General features: G+C 48.3%; 1 protein-coding gene across 1 annotated transcript in view; it reads right to left on the bottom strand.

Moving 5' to 3' along the window:
• Positions 1 to 25,125, bottom strand: part of LOC142572249 (retinal guanylyl cyclase 1) — a 217,804-nt gene that overhangs the window by 120,274 nt on the left and 72,405 nt on the right. The window contains exons 2-4 of the mRNA XM_075681222.1: positions 15,143 to 15,450; positions 8,375 to 8,557; positions 6,252 to 6,486 (exon numbers count right to left, since the gene is read on the bottom strand). Of these exons, the coding sequence (XP_075537337.1) occupies positions 6,252 to 6,486; positions 8,375 to 8,557; positions 15,143 to 15,450 (726 nt within the window). The remainder of the gene's footprint in view (positions 1 to 6,251; positions 6,487 to 8,374; positions 8,558 to 15,142; positions 15,451 to 25,125) is intronic.

The raw sequence follows: 25,125 nt of genomic DNA, 5'->3' as shown, positions 1-25,125 counted from the left end.
CTCGGACAGATATGCGGCGCCAGCAAGGCGAGACATGTTTGGTGGATCGAGTGTTGTTTATTGGTTCACTGTCGCCGTCACGGACCAATGGGAGCAAGAAACTCCTGGAAAAGGGTGTTCTGCGGCGTTTACTCACCGGCTCCGGTAAACGTCACGGTTATTTGACAGACATTCCATCTAACTGCTGGATCATCCCATGAACCAAGACACGCCAGCTTTCGTCAAGCGTGACAATCCCTGTCTACGAAGCTCCCCTCCTTTCTGTGTGTTCAGTGAACAGAGGTGCGGGAGTGAAGGTGGGGCGGCAGATTTCCCTGGCCTAGGGATCTAGGGAGGATAGAGGGGGTTAAGCAGACTTTTCGGCTCCTCAGTGTGCTTCAATTCAGTCATGCTACATTGAGGAGACGTTACATTCTCCACTCCTCATGTAGATATTGTAAATAAACCCAGTACCTCTCGTTCTCGATAAGAACATATTCCTCCCTTCAACAACGTCCTTAGCGTGGATGAGTCGGATGACGGCATGGGCCAGCTACCCCTTTCGACATGCCCGACCCTAACTTTTACATCGTGTATAGTCTCTTCTTTACAAGCCGAGCCACCCTTTCCCACCTTCTTCCTCTTTCCTTTTTTTCTTCCTGTCCAATGGTATGCTTATTTCCGTACGAATGGGGTGCTTAAGGCACTGTCAATGTAGCGGATGTAAGAGCTGCTGGCGTGACACCTATATAACCGTGCGCTAAACGTGCGCCAGAAGCACCCTCTTTCCTGCAAGAGAGGAATCAGATAGCACAATAAAAGGCTCAGAATACTGAGACTTGCGCTCCCAAGGCGCCATACAGAACTGTTAGGGATGGTCACATAGCCCCCACCCGATAGCCAAAAAGAAAAAAAAAAGAAAGGGAAGAAAATACCACAGCACTGCCGCCAATGTTTTTGGAGCTTGCGAGCTGCGAGGTCATCATTGCTCATGTGTCATCATCTCACTCATTCGTCGGTATTCTAAATGTGCCTACTGGTAGAAGAATGAATGATTGTCTCTGTGAACTACACTTGAGAGAGTGTAGTTGCTCAATCTTCCCCATTGCCCATTATAGGGAAGGAAACCGGACGCTATACTTTCCTTCTTTCCGTTTCCATCTTTCTCATCGCTGCTGTGGAAAGAGGAAAGACAGTGCCGTACAGCGCGATTACACGTAGGTGCGAAATGTTGCGCTCGCTCGTTCGTCACGGCACGTCCGCTGGGGTCGGATCTGGCGTTGTCCGAGCCCTTCCACAGTAACACGGAGCGACGTGGCTGACGCCTCGGGAAGCCATCGATCTGATTATCGCGTGCTCAGAAGCGCGAATAAAGAAAGAAAAAGAAAGCAAGGCCCGCTGCATCCTAGAGATAGCTATCCTATGCTGTTTGGTTTCGGACACGCGTGGTAGTCACGACAAACCTGTCACGCTGCGAACTATTATTTGTCATAACGCAGTCGGCGGAGAGCGACACGCATACGCTCACTTGGCACGTATTGTCCCTCGCCGCACGCGAGTGCAGGGGTGGGTTTAGGAGGAGAAGGGAGCGACCACTCGCCCCGGTTTTGACCTACCCAACTGTTTGGGTTACAAAAGAGAAAATAGATTGTAATCTGCAATACTTAAGAACTAAGAACATTCGCTTTAGCGGCTATTCGTTGGGTGCCTTCATAAGCACATGACATCCGTTTGAGTATCGCCTATATATGTTAGCTTTTTTTTCGAGTCGCTCATTATCATTCAACTGTTTATCGTTGTTAAAAATGAAGCACGTCACTGACATACATCAAAACTAAAACAAAGTTTATTTTTGTTTTGACCTTGGTCAGTGAACTGTTTCATCTTTTGCCTGACCTGACGGCATTCCGTCGAACTCTTGACTAAACTGCTTATCGTATTCCTTTTTCTTATTTTTCTTTTGCTGTATGAATAATGATAGTTCAAGATAACATATTGTTGCATCCTTCCACTGCGAACAAATGTATTGCTACGAGCGCGTTGACGCAGCTAGTATTTCAAAATAGATTGCAAAATATTGGATGGCATTCTCGGGTTCAATGTTTTTCAAAGGAGCGGTAGAAAAATGGCAAAGCTCCTGATAAGGTGTATAATTACGTCACTTCCAAAATAGTTTCCATATATACCGTAAGAACGCATAGGACTTATGTGTATTGCCCCCACACGCGTATAGCGCACTGGAGCCCAGCTGCCAAAAATCAACGTACAAATCGTGTGTCAACGGCCAAACAAAAACGCAACGCTCCATGCACGTGCTGTCGTATGAGAGTTCTGAAGCGTCTGAAGATTTACGTGCGAGTGCGGGTGGAGCACTCGGAAAGGACTGCGTTCCTTTTCTCCAGCCACTCCCTCCCCCTGTGACGGCATCGGGACAGTAGGATGGAAGTCGCCTTTCGCACTAGCGCTCGCACCGCTGGAGACAGCACACACATATCGCGAGTCAGTTTTTATGCGTAACTACCTGTAAACCGCTGAAGCTATGCTGGCTAACGGCTCTGGTCTCGACAGAATTACGAGACGAGCAGCAAACGCTACCTAAATATCTTCCCCGTCACAAATACACCCATTCAAGCGCAGCATTACTTTCGTAATGTGTACAGCTTTCTAGGAGCAAGAAACAAACGGTCCAGCCAAACTCACGGGGTATCAGTCCATAACAGGCAAGGCGGAGAAACCAAACGTCACTACGCTGGTCAAGCGAGCGCCCACAGCTATCGAACACGACACCAAAATCAGAGACATTGAAAAGGTCCTCGTAGAACTAATCCCACCACGCAAGACGCGCAACAGCATCTTCGTACTCAACGTCTACAGCAGTCCCAGATGCCGCCAGCACCGCTTCCATGTCCTCTTCAAACGGGCAATCAACATCGCCCAAGGGCAACAGCTATTCATTGGGGGGGGGGGGGGGGGAGGGAACATCAAAGCGGTGCACACGGCGTGGGGTTACAAGCACGATCACCCCAAAAGCACGCATATATGAGCAACGGCGCAATACGCCGGACTCGAGCTGGTCACCGAGCCCGCGGCACCAACAAGGCACGGCAACAGCGTCAGCACTGACATGACGCCGGGCCTTACTTTTACGTGCAACAAACGCAAAGACACTTGAACAAACACCATGCAAGACTTGGGAAGCGATCACTACATTACTTCCATAGAAACAGAAGACGGCCGGCAGGAATAAAATGCCGCGGTCGTCAAATGAAGATCACCAATTGGAATCAGCTACGCAAACATCGTGACAAGCAATAGGGGGAAGACATCAAAGACATAGACAAATGGACGGACCAACTGCGGTGGGATATCGAGCGCGTGACGCAAACGATCCGGTCGAGAGCTGGGCTCGAGACAATAGACTCCCGGTTGCTGCACATGTGGGAAGCCAAAACCCACCTGCAGCACCGATGGAAACAACAGAGACACAATAAGAGACTATGTAAACGGATAGCGCAACTCAACAAAGAAATAGAAAAGCACGCGCTTAACCTGCAACAACTACGCATTGCACGTGGCCGATACTGCGGCACCTGATTGATCCCACCAACACCAAGACCACACATATGCAAGGCATATACAAAATCATACACGCTTACGGGGGAACGGAGCAACAATTCCTACGGGATGTGGAACGCCTTTACATATCCCAAACGCCACCGCAAATATATCCGGATTACTTGGGAGAAAGCACCGCCTCCCTAGACGCGGAATTCTCCGTTGCCGAAATCCAGGCGGCCCTCGTGAAACTCAACACCAAGTCGGCCCCTGGCCCCGATCGAATATCCAATAAGGCACTACGCATCCTCGATTACGAATCGATCGAGAAACTCACAAAATACGTTAACGAGTGTTGGGCGCACGGCAAGCTACCCCAGCATTGGAAAGAAGCAAATATCATACTGATACCGAAACCCGGTAAGAAACTACAGCTGGAGAACCTGCGTCCCATCTCTCTCACGTCCTGCGTGGGCAAGTTGATGGTACACGCGTTTCTCAGTAGACTCACGGATTAGCTCGAGGACAACGAATTGTTTCCACACACCATGATTGGGTTCTGAAGACATCTCTCCACGCAAGACGCCCTTCTGCAACTAAAACATCAAATTATAGACAATCCGGGGCGCTCGACGACAGCCATCCTCGGGCTGGACCTGAAGAAGGTCTTCGATAACGTTCGCCACGATGCCATATTGCGACAAAGAGACAAGCTAAATCTCGGACTGCGAACGTACAACTACGTCCGATACTTCCTCATGGGAAGAACCACTCGCATGCGAGTGGGACAACTAGAGTCAGACAAAATCAACATCGGGAGCTCGGGCACCCGGCAGGGCTCGGTGATCTCGCCGATGCTCTTCAATCTCGTCCTGCTGGGGTTACCCGACCGATTGCTTCAAATTGAAGGACTGCATCACGCGCTCTACGCGGGTGATATTAGGATCTGGACGACAACGGGCAGTGACGGAGCGATCGAGCAACGTTTACAGCAGGCCACACAATGCGTGGAAAACTACCTCGTGGGCACGGGACTTGCCTGTCGGCCGAAAAATCAGAACTGCTGCGATATAGACCGGTGAGAAAGGGGCGCCCACCTAAAGGCTACAACCCCCCGGAAAAGGAACATATCCAATTAATGGCATCGAACGGCTTACCCATTCCGATGGTAGATAAGATCCGGGTATTAGGAATGGGGCTCGAACACAAGGGCGGCAATGGCGAAGCATTTCGCAAGATAACGGCAAAGGCCACCAGCACGATGCAGCTCATTCGACGCATCACCAACAAACACGCGGGCATGCGCGAAGGTAGCGTCATACGACTCATACAAGCCTTCGTCATTTCTCAAATAAAGTACACGGCAGCGTTTCACAACTGGACGGTAGCGGAACGGTAGCTCAACGCCCTCATACGCAAGGCGTACAAATGTTCGTTGGGGCTTGCGCCCGGAGTCAGCACCACCAAGCTCTTAGAACTAGGTCTACACAATACGCTCGAGGAACTCGTGGAGGCGCAACAAGTGTCCCAACTCGAGCGCCTATTCAAGACCCGCCCGGGCAGACACGTGCTCGAAAAGCTCGGCATCACGTACCACACGCATCAAAATAGAAATTCCAAGAACCATACGCGAGCAATTATACGTACCCCAATTGCCTCGCAACATGCACTCCCAACACTAAACGGGGAGACGTAAAGCCAGAGCGCAACACATGAACCAAAGTTACTCCAACAACAAGGAGGCGGTCTTCACGCAGCCCGCTATCGAGACAGGAAGAGTTTCGTGGCGGCAGTTACTAGCCACCGAGGCAAGCACCTCACGAGCGTCACCGTGAACACGGCACATGCCGAAGCGGCAGAGGAAGCGGCCATAGCACTGGCCCTCACACAAACCAAAGCAACATACATGGTCTGCGATTCGCAAACGGCAATTCGCAATTTTGCAAATGGGCGCATCTCGCAAGAGGCGTATCAGATACTCCATCGACATCCCATACACCAGGGAGAAGCCGACTTCGATACCCGAAGGCACTTGCTATGGATCGCGGCACACACTGGATTGAGCACCCTCAACGAAGCGGCTAACCGCGTTGCTCGAGGCGTCACTCACGGAGGAAGCGCCCCCGCGGGGTACTGCAAACGTCTGAGCGTGGGAGGATCGTTTGACCACTACCAGTTACAAAGACGCGTATACCCATTCCCTCACGCTAGGTTAGACAGGATGCAAACAGTACACTTCAGACAATTACAAACAGATTCTTACAGAAACGACAGACACATGCACGCCATATATCCAGACATGTACACTACAAACAGATGCACATCGTGTGGCGAGGTTGCCACACTAAATCACATGTTATGGGAGTGTCGGGACTTAACAAACAAGTCGGGCAGTGCCGACCCCTCCATCTCTTCCACCGCCAGCCTCCGGTCGCGCAGGAAGACCGCACTGCTCAGCTCGAACCTGACAGCACAACTCTGGGCCGTCCAGCGAGCCGAGGAAGCCGGTTCGAGACAAGGTCTCGGAACCGGCTTCGCGGCGGGTACCCAGACCCACTAAAAAGACGCGGGACTCAAATCTTATTGATTTGAAAATAAAGTTTACGCCCTATCTCTCTAGGAGCGTTCTCCTTGTCGCTTACACTGACAAATCATCGTCGACGGTATCCCCCACCCAACGTTTGTAGACAGATAATAGTAGCGGATGGCTCACTCACTGGACCAGGCTCCCCCGCAGTTGACCTCTTTGAGGACGCACTCGGGGTCTGGCTCCAGCCTGCGGCCTGCCGGCCAGTCGACGCGCCCGATCCAGGACCGCGAAGAGCCGCGATCCGAGACCTGGTAGGCTCCACTGCGCAGCGGCTGGGCCGCGTCGCGGAACTCCGTCTCGCGCACGGACACGAAGCCCCGAGCCCCGGGGCTGTAGTCCAGCAGCACGGCTTTGCTCTGGACCTGCGGGCACCCACGCGCACACACACGGATTCGGTGTGCACGCACGCACACACTCTATGCAAGGGTCGCCAGGTTTAATGTCTTTACGCACAACTCCATCCATTTTTTTTCTAAAGATTAGAAAAGCATGCCATTGAGCGTGCGGCTGGTACTGTCACTGGGCACAAATAGAAGCAACACCAGCCACAAGCGTGCCGAAATTTATTCCTCTCATTGTGGCGTATACCTCTTAATAATAATAATAATAATAATAATAATAATAATAATAATAATAATAATAATAATAATAATAATAATAATAATAATAATAATAATAATAATAATAATAATAATAATAATAATAATAATAATAATAATTTGTTGCTTATGACACTTTGTCGCCTTCGATTGGCGCCGGCTACAGCTTTTCACATAGAAATAACAAAAAGAAATCACTTAAGCGCCCTAAAACTCAAAGTCAATTCTAAACCTCGAAGTCCAGTCACATAAGTAGACTAAAGTAAATACAAAGTCCGGTCACATAGCTACACTAAAATCATGGCACATAAGAAAACAACGATTAGATTCTCACGATGGTGCATGAATCCAGGCATTGAATGGGCCAAAGTGGAGTCAAATTAAATGCATAAAGTGAGTTTATCACAGATAAACACTCCACTCAATGGTTTCCGAGATTATTGCTCACTTCTAGAAATTTTGGAAGGCTATTAACGCTCTTCTTTGAAATGATATGTTGGACATGGACCTAACGTCTTCCTGAGGCTGATGGGTTTGCGGCTCAATGCCATAAAATTACGGGCTAAACGTACCTGTGTGTCGTGTCGCGGACACCTTAACAGAGATGTCCTATATCCTCCTCCCCGTGGCCACAAATCCATTTGACTCTCAGCTCTCTAATATTTAATAAAATAATTGCCTACGTGGTACCGAGCCGCAGGCGATGAATCAGCGTTTCAAAGAGTCTAGTTGTATTCAGTACAGACATGATAGGAAGTTGAAGCGAAGAGTCCACGTAAAATAAATCTGAAGATTTGTAGTTCCGATCAAACCATGTTGCTCTGCAACCATGGGCTGAGATATGTCTTAGCATGAGCTGCAATTCGCCTTGTCTTCGAGGGAGTCAGCAGGTGGCTTGCACTAACGTAAAATAAAATAATGAGGAATTAACTAAATAATAACGCATTCTTAAGAGTTTCCTAGACAACTCTTATTCCGCACTAGAATGCATTCTTAAATTCGGTATTATTTTAATTATCACATATTCGTGCAAGCTACCCCAGATGTGACGTTGTTAACATGCGCATATCCAGGGGCCTCGTCCGCTGCAACATTCCCAGGAATATTGTAGTGGCCAAGTAATCATTGGAACATTATTGTGCGATTCTCTTCACTTGCTTTTGTGAATACCTTTAGTGTCTCGTAAACTAACGCCATGTTTTAGGAATTGTATACTTATTGTTGTGAGGAGGTAATAAAGGTATTATGGCACCACTTTAGTGGCTGCGTTAGCAGGTCTTTCTTCTATAACGTTTACTATAAATAACAACTTAAGGTAGGAAATTGAGAAGATAACAGTTGTTTACTTGAGAAATTTTACAAATGAAGTAATCCGCCAGGTACATGCCAGAAAAAAAAAAGGAAAGCTCGCTTCCTAATCACGTACCTTGGCATTACAACATGGATTCAGAACTTACTTTCGCAGACACCACAGCAAAACCGATCACTTCCCGCATGCGCGCCTATACAGCATAAATAACTTCAGCTGTGATCTGGTGGCAACTCTGTTTCGTAAGCTTTTGTACTGGAGTGTACGTAAGACGTAAACCTGTCTCATTTCTTTTCTTCGTTATCATTGATTTGCATGATCTAAACTTATAGCATGACTCACCTGTCCCCGAGCGTCAGCCCGACTGGGCGATGTCGGCAGACTGGGGTAAGTGCCGTTGATGAAGAAGGACTCAGCGGGCAGAGCAGCAGCTCCATTCGACGGTTTCGACTTCGACGACCGCCAGAGGGCAGTGATGAGGAGCGACACGGCGTTGAAGTAACGAAAGGCCGCGTAGACTTCACTCTGTAAGCGAAGATAACCAGGGAAGGCAAGTGTGTGAACGCGTTGCTTTGATGAAAACACGGAGTAAAATCAGCGCAAATGACTACAACCTCTGTTTGCTGTCGTTTAGATCCACCCGGAAAATATAGGTATATAGTGTTCAGCTTTTCCAAAGGGTTTTAAATTGGGGATGTCGTTTCTGCGCTGAAGAGCTGCGAATAACGGTGTACAATCTGACATCCCGAATTAAGCGAAGAGAGCGCCACAGAGTCGTGCTTCGCCACATTTATGATACACCATTACTGGTAGCAAAAATGGTAGCAAGCTTGGCTGGTCAAGTTTGGCGTGATTAAGTGAATGGTAAGCTGAAGCAATAACAACAGGACAGGCGTGTCTTTTTACACTTGAACGCAGAATATACGCGAGCCGTACATTATTCTCTTCAGTACTATCTACCAAAAGTAAGAATGAGGCGCAAGTGTGAGAAGATGGACATTATCCTTGTGACGTAGCATGAAAGTCGAAGAAACACACACACCGCGATCTATCAGTTAACTTAAAATATAACTTTAATTTTTCGTTTTGCTTATTATCTTCTTTGTATTAGGTATTTGTGCAGAGCTTCATCTTTTACTGGAGTAGTGGGCTTGTCCCATTGTAAGCAAAGTATCTTAATTAATCTGGGCGTCTCTCCTCACTCGCTGAGAAAGTAGGTGGGCGTCTATCGCACAAACGTAAGGCGCATCAATATCGCACAATATAGGGAAATATGTGCACCCATAGTCAGGATGCATGGTTTAGGCCACTGTCCGACACAAAAGAACGAGAAAACAATTACGGCCAGTACCCATCTGACTATGACTGTCGACGGTAATGCGATTAGAATTCAAACAAAATAACAACACGCTGTATTGATGTAGCCACGTTTAGTACTTAAAATTTTGTAGGAGCCATTCTGAGATTTCCGTTTCTACGGCTATATGCGACACAAACTGTATTCGCTACTGGACCACCTTTCTATGGTATTCGCTTGCCGAGGTCGCCCATGAGCATGAAAAAATCAAAGCCGCTGTATGACGACGACGACGAAGTGACAAAGATGGAATGACGAAAAAAGAACGACAAAAGTGGTATGACGAAGGCGGCATTACGACATTGAGATGACAATTCTGAAATAATGACGCTGGTATAACGGTGACTGCGTGACAACCACGGCATCGGGAAAGCGAGTGGAGACGAGTGTGGGACGAGAACCAGGTGACGAAGCTGGAATGACGATAATGGCGCGACCACGACGGCATGACGATGACATCACAACGAATCTATGACGGCGACTGTCTGACGACAACGCAATATCGGCGACGGCATGACAATGGCGGCATAATCCCGATTTAATGATGACAGCGTGATTACAGTAGAATGAGGAAAAGAAATAACATCAGTGGAAGGACGAAGACCATTTGACGACGAACGCATGACGACAATGGAATAATGTTTCTTAGGTGATGACGGTGGTAAATGAAAGTGTGACGAAGATGGCATGAACATCATAGTGTAACGACAATGCGACAACGAGAGTCAGATGACCAAGTTAGAATGACGACAATGAAACGACCACCATGGTATCACAACGACGGTATGACAACGAATATATGACGAAAAATTGGCTGAGGTTTAAGTCTTGTAAACCTAGTTATCACGAGCGAAATGTCTCTTTGTTCTTGGTTTTGCAAAAAATATGCAGAATGTTTCATTAAAGTTACGCCACAGTCTTTCACACACGTTACTCACGCTGCCCAACGGGTTGTCCGTAAAGTCGCGGTGAAACCTGGCCGCCGCCGTCCAGCTTGCCGCCAGCCGAAGGGTGTGGTTCGTCAAACGATCGTTGTGGGCGCCGTTGCTTGAATCCACGGCTTCGGATGCTTCTGCTTGTTGTTGTTCGTGTTACTGAACGACGGCAGCAGTCGCAGTAGCTTCGATCTTGGCACGCTTCCGCGCTTTATAAGCTCCTTTATAACACTCTAATCTGGCCTCCCTTTGCTCCTGTGTTTCGATCAGCAGGCAACTTTACCTTTGCTTGATATTTCGCAGCTTGCCGTCCAGCTATATCTACTGGATGATTGGATTCCGCCTGTCGCTTCCGCTGAAGCCCACGCATAGACGGCCAAGCCGGCTCGCCATCAATGGCGAGACTTAGTGCCTGCGAAGCAGCCGTTAAACCAGTTAAACACTCACCTAGTCACGTGGTACCGCAGCGGTGAGGCTCCCAGCGAGTGCAGCTGCGACGCCTTGCCGCAGCGGATCATGTGGCATGACGTCACACTTGCCACACTTGCGCTCCGGCGACTCAAGGTGATTGCGACGCGATGTATGTGGGACGATGGATGTGGAAAACCTTGCAAGACATGGCGTAGTAGAGCCGTCGACCTAATATATAATGACGATTGTATGGTCACAAAGGAATCACGACGATGACATGACAACGGTCTGAGGACAGTGGTATGACAGCGAGTATATGACGAAGATGACGTGAGGCCTATTATATAACGACGTCCATATGACGACAACGACAAAAAAGAGAGTCGGATGACGTAGCTGGTGTGATGGCAATAGAACGACCACCGCAACATCACGACGATAGTATGGCAATGAATGCCTGACAACTGCGTAACGACAATGGCCTGAAGACGATGGCATGACGACATCCGCATGGCAAAGTTGGAATGACGGTTGATTCAACGCGGTCACGACGGCCTCACGACCTCGCAAACATACCTAGCGGCACCATGTTATTTCAGAACTAGGGCCACTGGTTCGGCGTTGAAGTCGCGACGACAACGGCATGACAAGAGTCAGACGAAGCAGCTGAAAGGATGACGACTATGGCATCACGACCATGAGCAAATACCTAGTGGCCCAAGTTGGCAGACAACTTGGACAACTTGGTGGGCGTAAAAGCCTAAATAAATAAATAAATAAATAAATAAATAAATAAATAAATAAATAAATAAATAGATAGATAGATAGATAGATAGATAGATAGATAGATAGATAGATAGATAGATAGATAGATTCAAAGCACCTGAAGTAGGCAAAGATTGCTAAAAAACAGGACATGACAGTAAAAAGCACAGGAAAAATTTACAGCACGTGCCGCATAGATAGTGCAGCTCCATACTGCGAAATTCAGACATTTGGGCAATACGAATAAATGCTCATTGCCCTTTTCTCATCCCTACAAATGACACGCTGCGAATGCCACGTGATATGACTGTAGGATAAACCACTTAAACGCAAATTACCAGTCCGTGACAACACAAGAAAAAGAAAATGCGCCTATATTCCACTTTGCGAAAGTGCATGTACAGCGAAGCTGTAGCCACAGTTAGACAAGCACCACACCACAAGCACCACCACCACCACAAGTGACGTACATCGCGCGCGCGCGAAGGTGTGACGAAATGCTGCAGAATATATTCTGATTGTTCTAGGCCCTCCGCCAATCGCAAGTGCCTTAGTGAATTAATTGAATTTGTCAAAGTATATCGCATCAGAGAATTCGTAACGTAAGGCTTACACACAAGCTGCAGACATGATAGCTTCGCGATGTTTTTCGAATATACGAGAAAACGTATTTCTGTTACGCGGAAACTCTTAAACAAAGCTCTTTTCCAGCTGCCGTTTGAGGCATGTCTGAATGGCTGCGGCCGCTAAGTGGCGGTACTGTTTTTGAACAGTGTTTGCCATAATGTCTGTTATGGTCGCAGCACACGCTGTGCGATAGATACAACGGGCAGAGTGCCCACGCATCAAGGACAGATGCATTGTGTGCACCCGTCCGTCATGCGCATACACGCGTGCGAAAGTGCAGCATACATTTTCATTCTCCTGGGCCGTCTGCCTAGCGCAAGTGCGTTACTGAACTAATACGATTCCTCAATGTAAATTGCGCCAGAAGGTTCGTAAAGCACGGCTTAAAAACAAGCTGCAGACATGATAGCTTCGGATTGTAATTCAAATATACGGGAAAACACAATTATTTTACGCGGGGACTTAAAGACAAAGCCGTTTTCCAACTGCCGTTTGAAGTCTGTCTGAGTGGCCGCGGCCGATAGGTGGCGGTACTGTTCTTGGGTGAGCAAAGAACTAGCCCACGAAAAATCACGACCAACTAGAAGCCAAAAGCTTCGCTGTAAAACAAGTTCCATCCCACCGATGCTGCTAAGAAGCTGTGAGAGCTGCCACTCCGGATATTTTTTTAAACACCTCCTTGCTCCACCCGCAAAAAGCAGTGCACTCGCCCTTCACCTCTGAAAGAGACCTCAGCAAGCTGAGTCCACTAAAAGCTTAATGACATTGCTTTGCCAATGTAAATGTTAGGCTAATTAAAGAAAAAAGAAAAGCTGACTGTTGCAAGCTAAAATATTAAAAGTTTGGCAGAGCACTGGTATGAGGATCAGTCGCAAAATTCGCCAGAACGTTCAGGTTTAATCCTAAAACCAGTGACACAATGACCAATCTGAACGGAGGAAAACAGCCGTTTTAATCATGACGAGCGCAAGCAAAGGAAAACAAGGCGAAGCGCGCCGTATTCTTGTTTTTATTTCATTGTGCTTGTTGTGGCAGCGCTTCTTTTTTGTGTGACCGCACCAACTCACTGAGCTGTCCTTGATTTTGCATTATAAGCACCGAAAGCCGCTTTATATCGCGGAAATAAGCGAACCTAATTAGCTGGCGCATCGATGCAAATTATGTTTGGGTTAGGTAGCACACATATGACCTTTTATTCTTAGATTGTCGCCGACCATAGTGGTCGCTGCATATCTAGTGGGTTTTATTTCGTGTTCTTTTACTTGTCTGGCGCTTTCTTTTGGTTTTCCAAAGTCGTGGAAGTTGTTTGTTTTTATATAAATAGGTTTGTATTCGTTTTTGAATGCATGGTGTATCGCCGCATTACAGTGGCCTATTGAAAGACAGTCACTACACATTCTACATTCTTTTTCGCACGATTCCTGGCTGAGTGAGTTGCACCATTCCACTGAGGAGCTGTGAGCGCTTAGCGCCTCAACCTGTTTCAGATATACTTGCACTTGCTCCTAAAAGTCCAGCCACAAGCATTCGCCACGGCTAGACAGATTTGCCAGAAAAACAGAAGTATACGCATGAAGAGAAATGAAATTTCCATTTCGAGATTTATTTATTTATTTATTTGTTATGGAACACGAACTGTTGGCAACAAGTTACAAATGTCATCGGCTTCTGCACAACGTTAAATGAACGAAGCACGATGATAGGTGAAGTCATACATTTCAGCTATTTCGTAGTTCGCAGCCGATTGCGCGGCAGTCACAAGAAAAAAAAAAGAAGAACAAAAAGGAAAAGAACGAAAGAAAAAGAAAAAAAGTCGAATGTGCATGCGTATAGCGCGGAGACGGCTACAGCCAGTGCCTTTCCAACTATGAAAAAAGAAGAAAGAATATATGGCACGATTATAACGCGAAGCGGTGTTGCAAACAAAGTAGGAAACTACGTATAAGAGCGGGTGCCCGCAGGACTTTATTCATCGTTACTGCGAACTGCGGTAGCAAAATTATTTGAGACAACGAGTGCTGACGTCTTTGTCACTGTCGCCGAGAACGACCGCGTCCTTCGTGAAACTCACCAGGGTTGATTGGAGAGGAAGCACTTCAGAAATGCCCGCGGCACAATTGAAACAGCGGAGTCTTTAGAGGACTGTGCTCTGATCAACGTTAAGGGATAAGAAAAGAGCAAATTGGGTGAGGGAACAAACGCGAGTTAATGACATCTTAGTTGAAATCAAGAAAAAGAAATGGGCATGGGCAGGACATGTAATGAGGAGGGAAGATAACCGATGGTCATTAAGGGTTACGGACTGGATCCCAAGAGAAGGGAAGCGTAGCAGGGGGCGGCAGAAAGTCAGGTGGGCGGATGAGATTAAGAAGTTTGCAGGGACGGCATGGCCACAATTAGTACATGACCGGGGTTGTTGGCGAAGTATGGGAGAGGCCTTTGCCCTGCAGTGGGCGTAACCAGGCTGATGATGATGATGATGATGATGAAGCTCTGATCAACCGCGCGACTCCGAAAAGCGCTTGTTTCAAGCGCCTGCACAACGGCACCGATAGTCTTACCCAAGGTTGAGATTATTACTCCGTAAACACACTGATGCGGCACTAACGGTGTTCTAAATCAGAAGAAGAAAGAGGACACGAAATGCACAGTGGCCTTGCTCACTGCAGTTTGAAGCGCTAGAGAAAGCAAAAAAAAAAAAAAAAGAAAACAAGAAAGCGCTATCTATATTCGGGCAAATACGGTATTTGGTATCAGCCACACAAAGAACCAGCAAGCCAGATCACATTAATCATAGTCTGAGTTATAGATGGCTGTTTTCTACAGTCTGTATATATACAGACTGTAGAAAACAGCTTTCTAATGTTCAAAAGCACTGGACACAGAAACTTCATAAATAGCGCCTTTAAACAAGGTAAAGTAAGAAAACACCTAGTTTTCGCGCAGTTTTGCAAAGCCACGAGGAAAACCAATGAAAGGCCGTCAAATCCAAACACGCATACTGTATACACTTACGGCCGAAGTGCGCGCCGCCAGTTGTCGGTAGAGTTGCTGCGTGCGGCGGTCCTTCCACAGCTTGGCGTAAGACGTGTCGGTCGACACGAACGTCACCACGAACAGGGCGCGCAGCAGCTCCGGCGCCGCAGCATCCAGCGCGAGCAGGGCGGGAGAGAGCAGCGCGCGCGGGTGCAGGACCCTCGGCGCGCTCACCAGGAACAGCGCGAGCGGGGAGCCCGCACCGCGGCCCACTCCCCCCTGCGCGTGCAGCGCCTTCAGGGCGCGGCTCAGCAGGACGCCCCACGGGTCCATGGACAGCAACACGGCTGCGCAGAGCGGAGAGGTGGGGCAAGCTCAGCGAGTGCAACAAGTGCGTGGCGCTTGGAATGCACAGCTCTTCGAAACGCTCGAGCTTTTACACAGCGAAAACAGAGTGGTGACCTGTCACGTAAACGTTCAGTTTCCCGAACCGCCCCGACTTTGGGTCGGCGGTGCCTGCAACGACAGACGGGAATGCGAGGCCCAAAGAGTGATCGTGCAGTGATATATGCTGCTGACCCTTGACGAAAAGAGCATCGACATCGATTATTTCTTGAATTACTCCGTAGTAGCACTCATAACGTGTAAAGAACAGGCAGATGACTCATATATTGTCAAATGCAGAAGCGGCAACGATGAGTTTCAGATGCTTAGCATTGGCGTCCCCAACCACCGGTGGGAATAGCAGCATACAGCTATGTTAGACCCGCGTTTCTAAACGTATTTAGACCCAAATTTCCTGGAAGAAGTTCGGAGATCCAAACCACTTGTACAAATGCTTTTTGAGGTTCTCGCAAAATGAGAATACGACGTGTGATAGGACGTTGATGGGAAAAGCGGATAACTTGAGTATATACTGTATACACGGTTGTCGACAACCCCAGTGGCCCCCGCTCCCTTGTGATAATGGTATGTTAAATAGGAAACCTCCATCATTTGAGCCTCAAATTGGACCCTTGCGGTCTGCATAATCAAAGAACATTGCCTTCACCGTTGTCTCAGTGGCCTCGGGAAGGGATGGTTTAGCAGATAACCCGATTTGGTAAAGTTGATGTTAATCTTTAACTTTTTACGTTGCTTGCTTGCTTGCTTACTTAATTCGTATATTATGGCACGTACACACAACAGGGGGATTGGCCAAGAAACCGGCGGTTAAACGTGTGGGGGGAAATAAATCTTGATAGAAGGAGTACATTAAGGTAAAGTTCCGATTGTACAAGGAATTAAAGGGGACAAATTAATTTTCGAGAGGTCCTTTTCTCCTTCGAGAGAAATGTCCGAATATTACGATATACTCTCTATTGCGAAATCTGAGCGCAGCTTCATACGTGTTTTCATTTTGCGATGCACTGAGGCAAAGAATACGAGACCGAAATCACCGCACCGACTGACTCTCGGCCAGTGCCGTAAGCGCCTCGCAGAGTGAGGGGCACTGTGGGAACGCTGGCACGATGAGCGGCATCGGAGCCAACCGCGGATGACGACGACGACGACGACGAACGCGCGAACAGTGGCACGTGCGCATGCGCACTGTTGCGCCTGCGTCAATGCCTACGCCGGCGCCGACGCTCAACCCAGGAACGCGCGCCCCAAGAGCTGCGCTCTGAGACGTGTGCTTTGTGAAAGGATAGCAAATTTGAAGGCAGAAAATTTTATTCAAGTTCTAAATTAAAATTTCTGCGAAATATCAAATAATAAGTCACTAAGTTAATCAGATGTTATCCCTGCGTCACAAAGGAACTCGCAGATGGCTATGAATAAGTTCCTGCGGCTAAACGCCGGAGTAGATGACCCAAAGGCGAGAATGTTTTCAGTGGTTACAGGAATGCCTCATTTTAGGAATGGAATTTCGAAGTACCTCTTTTCTTTTTCTGGGTTGTAAATCGATGGCAGGTTAATAAAAACCGATCAACGGTTTCAGGTTCTTTGCAGATATGGCATAGAGGAGACTGCGCCGGACCAGACCTGTATATATAAACATTTATGTGTGGAATACGGTATCGTAACTTAGCGAGGACGATTCCCAATGTACGTGTCGGACACCATTGATTGTCCCAAAGGAACAGCGAATGGTTAAAGTCTGTTCTTTGGTATGTCTGTTTTGCAGAGTACATTAGAGAGAACATTTTCTAAATCTGGCCGCGGTGATATAAGCAGAAGTCGGCAGAACAGACACGACTGGTGCGTCTCGAGATGTATACGCAAGTGTGTCGGCCATTTCATTTAAAAACGAACCACGCTGACATGGAAACCACATCAAGCGCACCAGACGTACGGTAAAATGGATGAATGATTGTAGTACATTAAGAACTGTATTGTCTGAAGATGAGGTGAGTGCTTGAACACTGAGCATGAATCGGTCACTATTTAAGCTGTCAAACAATTTACAGGAAGTTTTCGAAGAGTTAAACTAATTGTTAATAACTCTGCCTCAAATATGGATGTAAAATCAGGAAGTTGCAATGAATAAGATTAGGATGACACCTCGGGAAAAAAAAATGCCTGCACCGGCTTTCTCTTGACACACTGATGCATCCGTCACTATTACATTATTGATTTTCATTTGCGTCAGATGATCTTGTAATCGGCCGGTAAAATATTTAGTGGACAGCAGTTTAGCATTGGAAGGAAATATATAATTAAATTTCGTCTTACTAGTATTTGCGGGATTTATTTGCGAATGATCTTGCGTATCCGAACTTTCAGCGTTTCTAGTTGTGGTTGCACAAAAGGAACCTGTGTATTGTATAGACTGGGCGATGTTTGGTCATAGAACGAACATCCCCCCCCCCTCCCACCAATAAATGCAAACTGCGATTGTCTCAATGAAGATTCGTAAATGTTTAAGTAGTGTTTTATTGTGGGAATTCGGAATCTGCAAACAATTATGGGCAATAGGGCTTCTTGATAAATTACATCATGAGTAACAACTTTTGCGAAACCAAGACCAATATGCAGAGCATCTCGGTTTAGAACAACGACGGGTTACTCTTGTATGCGGACCCGCCAGAGGATTAAACGTGCCCAAATTCCAATTTCGGACAAACATGCGTTCGGTAAATCACAATGAGGGCGTCCCTTCGTAGCCCAGAGCGGTGGTGACAGAGTTTGCGAATCATGACAACCGCGCGCGCTGCCTTAGACGTATCATGTTCGATGTGGTGGCGCCAGCTAAGATTTGGGTCGCATACAACGCCCAGATATTTAATAAAGTCGCGCTGAGGGATTATTTCTTGACGGTTTGGGAGAGATGCATTAACAGGTATATTTAAGGGAAAACAATCAAGACACTGTTGCTAACATTTAATGACATATAACGAAACTCAAGCCAATCTTCGAGTATACATGATTGTAGCACTCTATTCAATGAGCGAATGTCATTCGCCGACGCAAAGGATTGGATTGGATTGGATTTCCTTCTTCGATGGCGCGTACCCACTGCGGGGGATTGGCCGAGATTTGGATGGTATTAAGAAGATTTTGGTGGTACAAAAACTGGTTAAAATGTCACGTGGAAAAGGATAAAAATAATGCTTGAAGAACTTAAGGAAAACGTCTTGAAACTATGGATTCCTCCACGGCTGAGCAGACATCCCTGTGGTAGTTGCCAAGAGAGGAGGCTCCTAGAGAAAGGATATTTAAAAGAGAGAAATTTAAGCCAAGTTGCGTGAACGTTGGTTCCAAGATGTTTTTCCTTAAAGCAGAAAAACGGCGGCAGAATAAAAAGAAAAAGATCGATGGTTTCATCTACTGCACAGAATGGGCACAGGGGGGAGGGTGCCAGACCAGCCCTGTGACGATAAAAGTTTAATAACGGTGTTCGACAGCGTAACCGGGTAAAAATTAATTCAGGTAGTAGAGACACCTGGGAGACCCTGCTGCGCAGCTCGGACTCTGAGCTCCAGCTCCGGCTCGTCCAACTGGATGAAGAGGCTGCTAGGACCAGGGACCTCCCAGCCTGCATCTGAGGCGGCGGCACTCACCCTCTGACCTGCCCGACGGGGGGTGGGTAGACCACCTTATCCGTTGGAAAATAAAGTTTATTCTGTCTTCAGATTGTTGTCGTCGTCGCCGTCGTCTTCTTTTCATTACATGACTCATACGCACTATAGGGGATATTACAAGAATAGGGCAGATAAAGCAAAGTGAAAACGCACCAGTTTACAATTGATATTCTCCGTTATTTCCAGCAGGCAAAAAAGAAACGGTGTGTACTACGAAGGCCTCGGCGCATGAGGTGGAGTAAATGAAAAGGCACGCAGGATCGTCTTCAACACCATGCAATTGGCCGATCCTTCATAGCACCTGTGTATGTGCTACGGGAAAAAACTAAAGATAAGAATGTCTGGGCGGTCCGCGATTCACGAACATAAAAGGATATGAGGTTGTGCCGCTCTCACAAAGACTACCACTACTGCCATTACTTCAAATGAGCCGCTGGGAAACAGCTTTCTGTGGGCAAATTTTAACACGGAAGCGGCTATGTTTCGGCCTTCCGCCAGCTTGCGGATAAAAACCGGAGACCCAATTTTCACCGCCGGAAGAATGACCATGGAACTAACTTAGTAGCTTGAGTGGATCTTGGAATTATGTAAACCATGTAAATCATGGCAAGGCAACTAAGTTTTAGTCACTTGAATATATCTTGGAACTATGGAAACCGTGTAAACCATTGCAAGGCAACAAAGTTGTGCAGTGTATCAACTCAATTTTATAGGAAAATTGATGAAATCATTTGTGTCGCGTTTTTCACGCTAGTCCAGATACGTGCCAGTGGTGGAATAATTAAAAAAAAATGGAGAATAGCCAAAACATTTCGTTAAGTTGAGAAGCTTAGCACAAGTAACGCTGTGCAGCCTGCTGATATCTTTAGAAAATGCGTGGTATGTGAACCAGTGATATAGTATAACTGGTGTTGGCGCACAAGTTTCTGACCGGGTCTAAATCGTCACATGTGGCAGGGCATTAAAACGTTATCTGCGAATAATAAAAATTGCGTTTTTCCGCTGGTTTTAGAAATTATTTAGCGCTAAGGAGCCACCTGCTGTCACACTGACATGGTGTAAGATCGCTCTCACGCAACCGACAAGAAACGTGCCATTTATTTACGAATGAATTCGTTAACGTTATAATCACGTTCGTAACCTGCCGACGGGCTGGTCGGCGACTGCTTCTGACGGAAGAAACGCGGCCCCAGTGGAGGCTTCGTTGCCACGCTGACTCACGTCAGCTTCTTGGCGTGCCGAGCAATCAAAGCGGCACGAAGCGCCCGAAGTACGGGAAACTTGTTGCCACACTGGCCGCGGTGGTCGTCGAAGTCCAGGTCGAACACGGCCAGTCCATCGGCCAGCTCTGTGGCGAAGCCGACGCTCCGTGGCCCCAGCGACGACATCCAGCCCCGGTCGCCGTCCCAGGCCACGAAGCACTCGCTCACGTTGTCGTGCCAGTGGTGCCAGGGCTGGCTGCAGATCTCGCGGAATGGCACGGTGCGAATGAAGGTGGCCGGCGACCCGACGTCGTGGAGGCTACGGTTCTTCAGCTGGAACTTCAAGCCGCCGAAAGAGACGCCGATGAGATAGCGCGGCGCCGTCGGATGCTCGACTGCAGCGGCCACGTTGCTGGAGGCGTAGTTGACGGGGCCGTCGACCATTGATGATAGCAGGGTCCTCGAGAGCTGGTAGATGAACTCGAGAGACGAGCCCTCCCGGATGCTTCGGCGGGGGTGTGGGCAAGTGGCGAACGCCGGACGTAGCTGCCTGCCGCCGTAGCCCTGCGACGGCGGCGAGATGACCAGCATGTCCTTGGTGTCAGCGTAGATCTCGGTGCGGTAATAACGCACCTGCTGTCGCAGGTCGCGCGGCAACACGACTGCCACGGACACGCCTCGCACGGCCATTATAAGGTCGTGAACGCGAAAAGCGTGCTTCAGTACCTCCACGTCCTCTAGGTAGATGGCCAGCCCACCTGCGCCCAATCGCTGCGCCTCTTCCGAGAGCTCCGTGGCGAAGCGCGCGGTGTTTTCCAGAGCCGCGTCCAAGTGGTGGGAAAGCAGGCGGTGGCCGCCCAGTGTTATGAAGAGGTGACTAGGTGGCAGAAATTCGTGGGCCACCACTTCCAGGAACAGCTTCAGATTCTTGCTGATCGCCACCTGGCCCTTGGCATTCACGTCCACGCAACAGAAGGCGACTTCCGTGCACAGCTGCACGGGGAAGTCGTACACCGAGAAACCCGGAGAGCGGACGCTGCTCCGGTCATCGTAGAAACAGAACAGCAACCACGATGATGAGCTATATGTGCGTTTCTCCGAGTCATCGACCCGCGACACGCTATTCGCAGTAGGGCTCAGCGTGGCGTCCTTGACCACGAGGTGTTTTCTGCTGCTGGTCATGGTAGCTGCCATTGTCGTCTTCCTTGGTGTTGCAGTTGTCGTAAAAGATGCGGAAGACACTTCTGTGGAAGTCGCAGTGGTTATGCGCACTGTGCTGGGCCACGTAGCCTGGTGCACCGGCGATTTTTGAGGTCGCGACCAATTCGATGAACTCGAAACCTCTCCTAGCAAGGAACTATGGTGCAAGTTTTCCTTCGAACCTACCACTGCTCCGTTGCCACCATTCTCTGCCGACATATTGAAGATGTTCGACACTTCTCTGTAGTAGTCCTCGCCACTGGCGAAAGCCGGCGCTTTTCTGAACACTACAGTGGTGCTGTTGTGTTCCAGAGTATCGCCACTGTCAGCACTGTTTGCGTCGTGCATACTGCGGGCTTCTTTCAAGGCATCTGCTTTCCTGTCCGAGTACGTGGACGGGTCACTACTTGCTTCCCTTGCCGCGTTAGTTTTCCGCACATGCTTCGGTATGCCAACGCGTACCTTGTCAGACGGCAGCGAAGCCATGTGCTTGGACTGTATGTACCGGTGGCCTGGTGCTGGCTGCGATGGAGCGGAACTTCTTCGTAGTGGGGCCACGGGCAGTGTGACTCGGTTGACCTCTGTAGTCACGGTCTCGTTGACCACGACATCGTGCGAGTCAAGCACGATGAGCGTCAGCACCGTGGCAATGCCGCACACTCCTAGGAGAGACACCACCGCGAGACTGGTGGCGGCCGTGCCCTTGATCAAGCCTTTGGCGAAGATGCCCCGCCGGGGTTGAATACTGTGAAGAAAAGCTAGCGACGACTCTCCGCTCATTCTGGAACAGTTGCTGGGAAGGAGCGGGGCTGAAAGGAGCGGAATAGCGACACGGGCTCGTCCGCGCCGGCCAACGGTTTCGGCAAGGAATCAAAGTGGTCGTCAGATCGACACGTGTCACGGGCGCACGCTGCACATGCAGCACCGCACTTCTTCTTTTGCTCTATAGGCTTGAGCCAACTTCATTATAGCGGTGTGGGACGATGTTTTAGAATGCCTGAAGTGCAAATTCCTTAACACATAGACAGTTCTTCTTTTACTCAACAATTATGAGTAGTAGGATGACATCAGTAAGTGAGTTAAAACAAAATTTACAAAGAGGAGTCATTTATAAATCAGAAACCGTTCGTAGCAGCTGCTGATATGCAATGAAGTGACGAAGAAGGAACTGACTATAGTGAGGGGGCCTTTCAGTATAACCACAACACTACATTGCCGGGTAACAGCAGCCTGTGCAGGACCTCTTTAAGACCTGTTGTTCGCGTCTGGTTTCACGGCGCCTAAGAAAAAAATTGGAGGACACTTACCCCCGTATTCAGAAATGCCTCTTAATTTGAAGCCAATGCTTGACTTTCGTGTGAACGTGCCCAGCTCATTGCGTTTCCGTGAGTGCGTTCACGACAGGCGTCATTTAAATCTAGTCAAGCTGCGAGCTTCAAGTTGAGGTGAATTTCTGTATAGGGGGTTAAGCTTCGCTTTTAAGGGTGGAACGCGATAGCATTCAAAGACCCCTGGCTGCTTTTCATGCTTCCCGGCAACGGGAGGAAGAGAAAGAAGTGCCCAGAGCTCACCGGTGCTCTGGACCTCTCGCTGTTTGTGCGCCATCGCATAAGGAATACCATACCATACCATACTCTCGCTGTTATGCATTTTTTTACGTTCTTGCCATCTTCGTGAGAGTCATTTCAGCAAGGATGAGCAAGATGTTCCCACGACCACCTGAACAAGGTCTGTCTTCTACTTCATCGTTCATTTTCGGACGACGTGCCCTTGGAAGCTCGGACCAGCTCGATTCCTGGAAGAGCTCAACGCCAGAAGCCATGGACTCTGACAGCGAGTACACCGTAGTCATGGGCCACCGTATGAAGTAGATGCGCCTTATGTCGACTGAGGCGACTTCATCGAATCAGAGTGAGCAGGAATCCTTCATGGTTTCTTACGTGCCGCTCTCGTCTTCACACAGCATGAACTCCCTCAGCAGGCAATTTCTAACCAAATATTTTGAAAGTGTGGCCCCTGGGCAAATCAACGAGATCAGGATCAACGCTCGCAAGAACATCCTGACAATAGAGGTGAAGAATTCCGTAATACTTGAGAAGTCAAAGACCATTCCACAGTTAAGCGCAATCCCCGTCCGCTCCTTTATTACTTACGGGAAGGAGACAACAACTGGAGTGACTTCCGACGTGGAGCTTGAAATCAAGCATGCGTACCTCAAGAGTCTTTTGAGGTCATCGGTGCGCATTCTTGATATTCACTGCTTGGGGCACTCCCGATGTATCTAGTTAATATTTGCTTCTTCAACATTACCAGCGTCTGTCAAAGTGGGCTACAGGATACACCGAGTACGACCATTCGTTCCGAGGCCGATTCAGTGCCGGAAATGTCACAAGATAGGACACGTGGGCACTGTTTGTAGAAGCAAAGCCACCTGCTCATGTTGCGGCGGAGAACATCATACCACCGACTGTGAGGCGTCCTCATTTAAATGTCCCAACTGTACTGGCTCTCACGAAGCGATTTCGAAGGACTGCCCGAAGATGAAACAAGAGGTTCGTATTCTTCGAAAAATGGCAAGAGACCAATCTTCACGTAAAGAGGCTGCTCAATCTTTTTGCCAAAGTGGCCAATGCTCGCGACAGAAGCATCACAAAACCATTTCAGGAGAATTATCTAGCGTAGCACAGGTACCACGATCACCTCTGCCTATGCGTGCATCGAGGACGGTAACGGCGTCTACTGATAATTCAAGGTCAACGAGAGCACGCGGCAAACTTTCACCTCCTCCGGCTGATACAGACACGGATTGGCCTTTGCTGCCCTCTAGGCCCACGGCCATGCCAGCGGGCCCTAGTGGTCCTCTGCGCCATGAAGCCAAGAACTATAGGGCCAATGAAACCGGTGACACTACGGGCCAGCATGGAGATGAACACAATGAGAAGGAGAGTGTACAAAAATTGCTGAAGCACCTGGTAGAGTCAATGCGCGTGATTCTCGGTGGTCTCGAGAATCCCGCCGCTAAATGTACCCTACAAGTCCTCGCCGTGCTGGAGTCGCTTATCGCAGCTCTTTATATGTTATAAAGCTTTTGTTTGGCGCTTGTGCTGTTCACGCAGGGGAGGCCCACACAGCAGCTTAGTTCTAGCGCCTTTATCTTTAAGCTCACTTGAATTGGTTGCACCAGACGTATCATGACCGCATACATATATATACCGACGGTTCGACCTCACCTACCAGCTCAACTGCCGCATACGTCGTTCCAGCTAAGCAGGTTACAGTTAGATTCAAACTGTCACACACGACTACATCTACATCGGCAGAACTTGCAGCTCTCAATGCCACTATGACGTATGTCACCGAAGAGCCAACAGAGAAATGGGCTGTATTTTGTCATTCTAAGGCAGCTCTTCACAGTATCAAGTCTGCATTACACCGCAGAACTTACGAGCCCATGATATTTGACATCAGGGAAGTGCGCCATCATGATCTGGAAAGAGGGCACATCATCATATTTCAGTGGATTCCTGCTCACTGTGGCATCGTCGGCAACAACCTA

Source organism: Dermacentor variabilis, chromosome 2 (assembly GCF_050947875.1).
Source record: "Dermacentor variabilis isolate Ectoservices chromosome 2, ASM5094787v1, whole genome shotgun sequence".
In the NCBI taxonomy this organism is placed as follows: Eukaryota; Metazoa; Arthropoda; class Arachnida; order Ixodida; family Ixodidae; genus Dermacentor; species Dermacentor variabilis.
The sequence above is the reverse complement of the archived record's forward strand: the minus strand, read 5'-3'. Positions and strand labels throughout refer to the sequence as shown.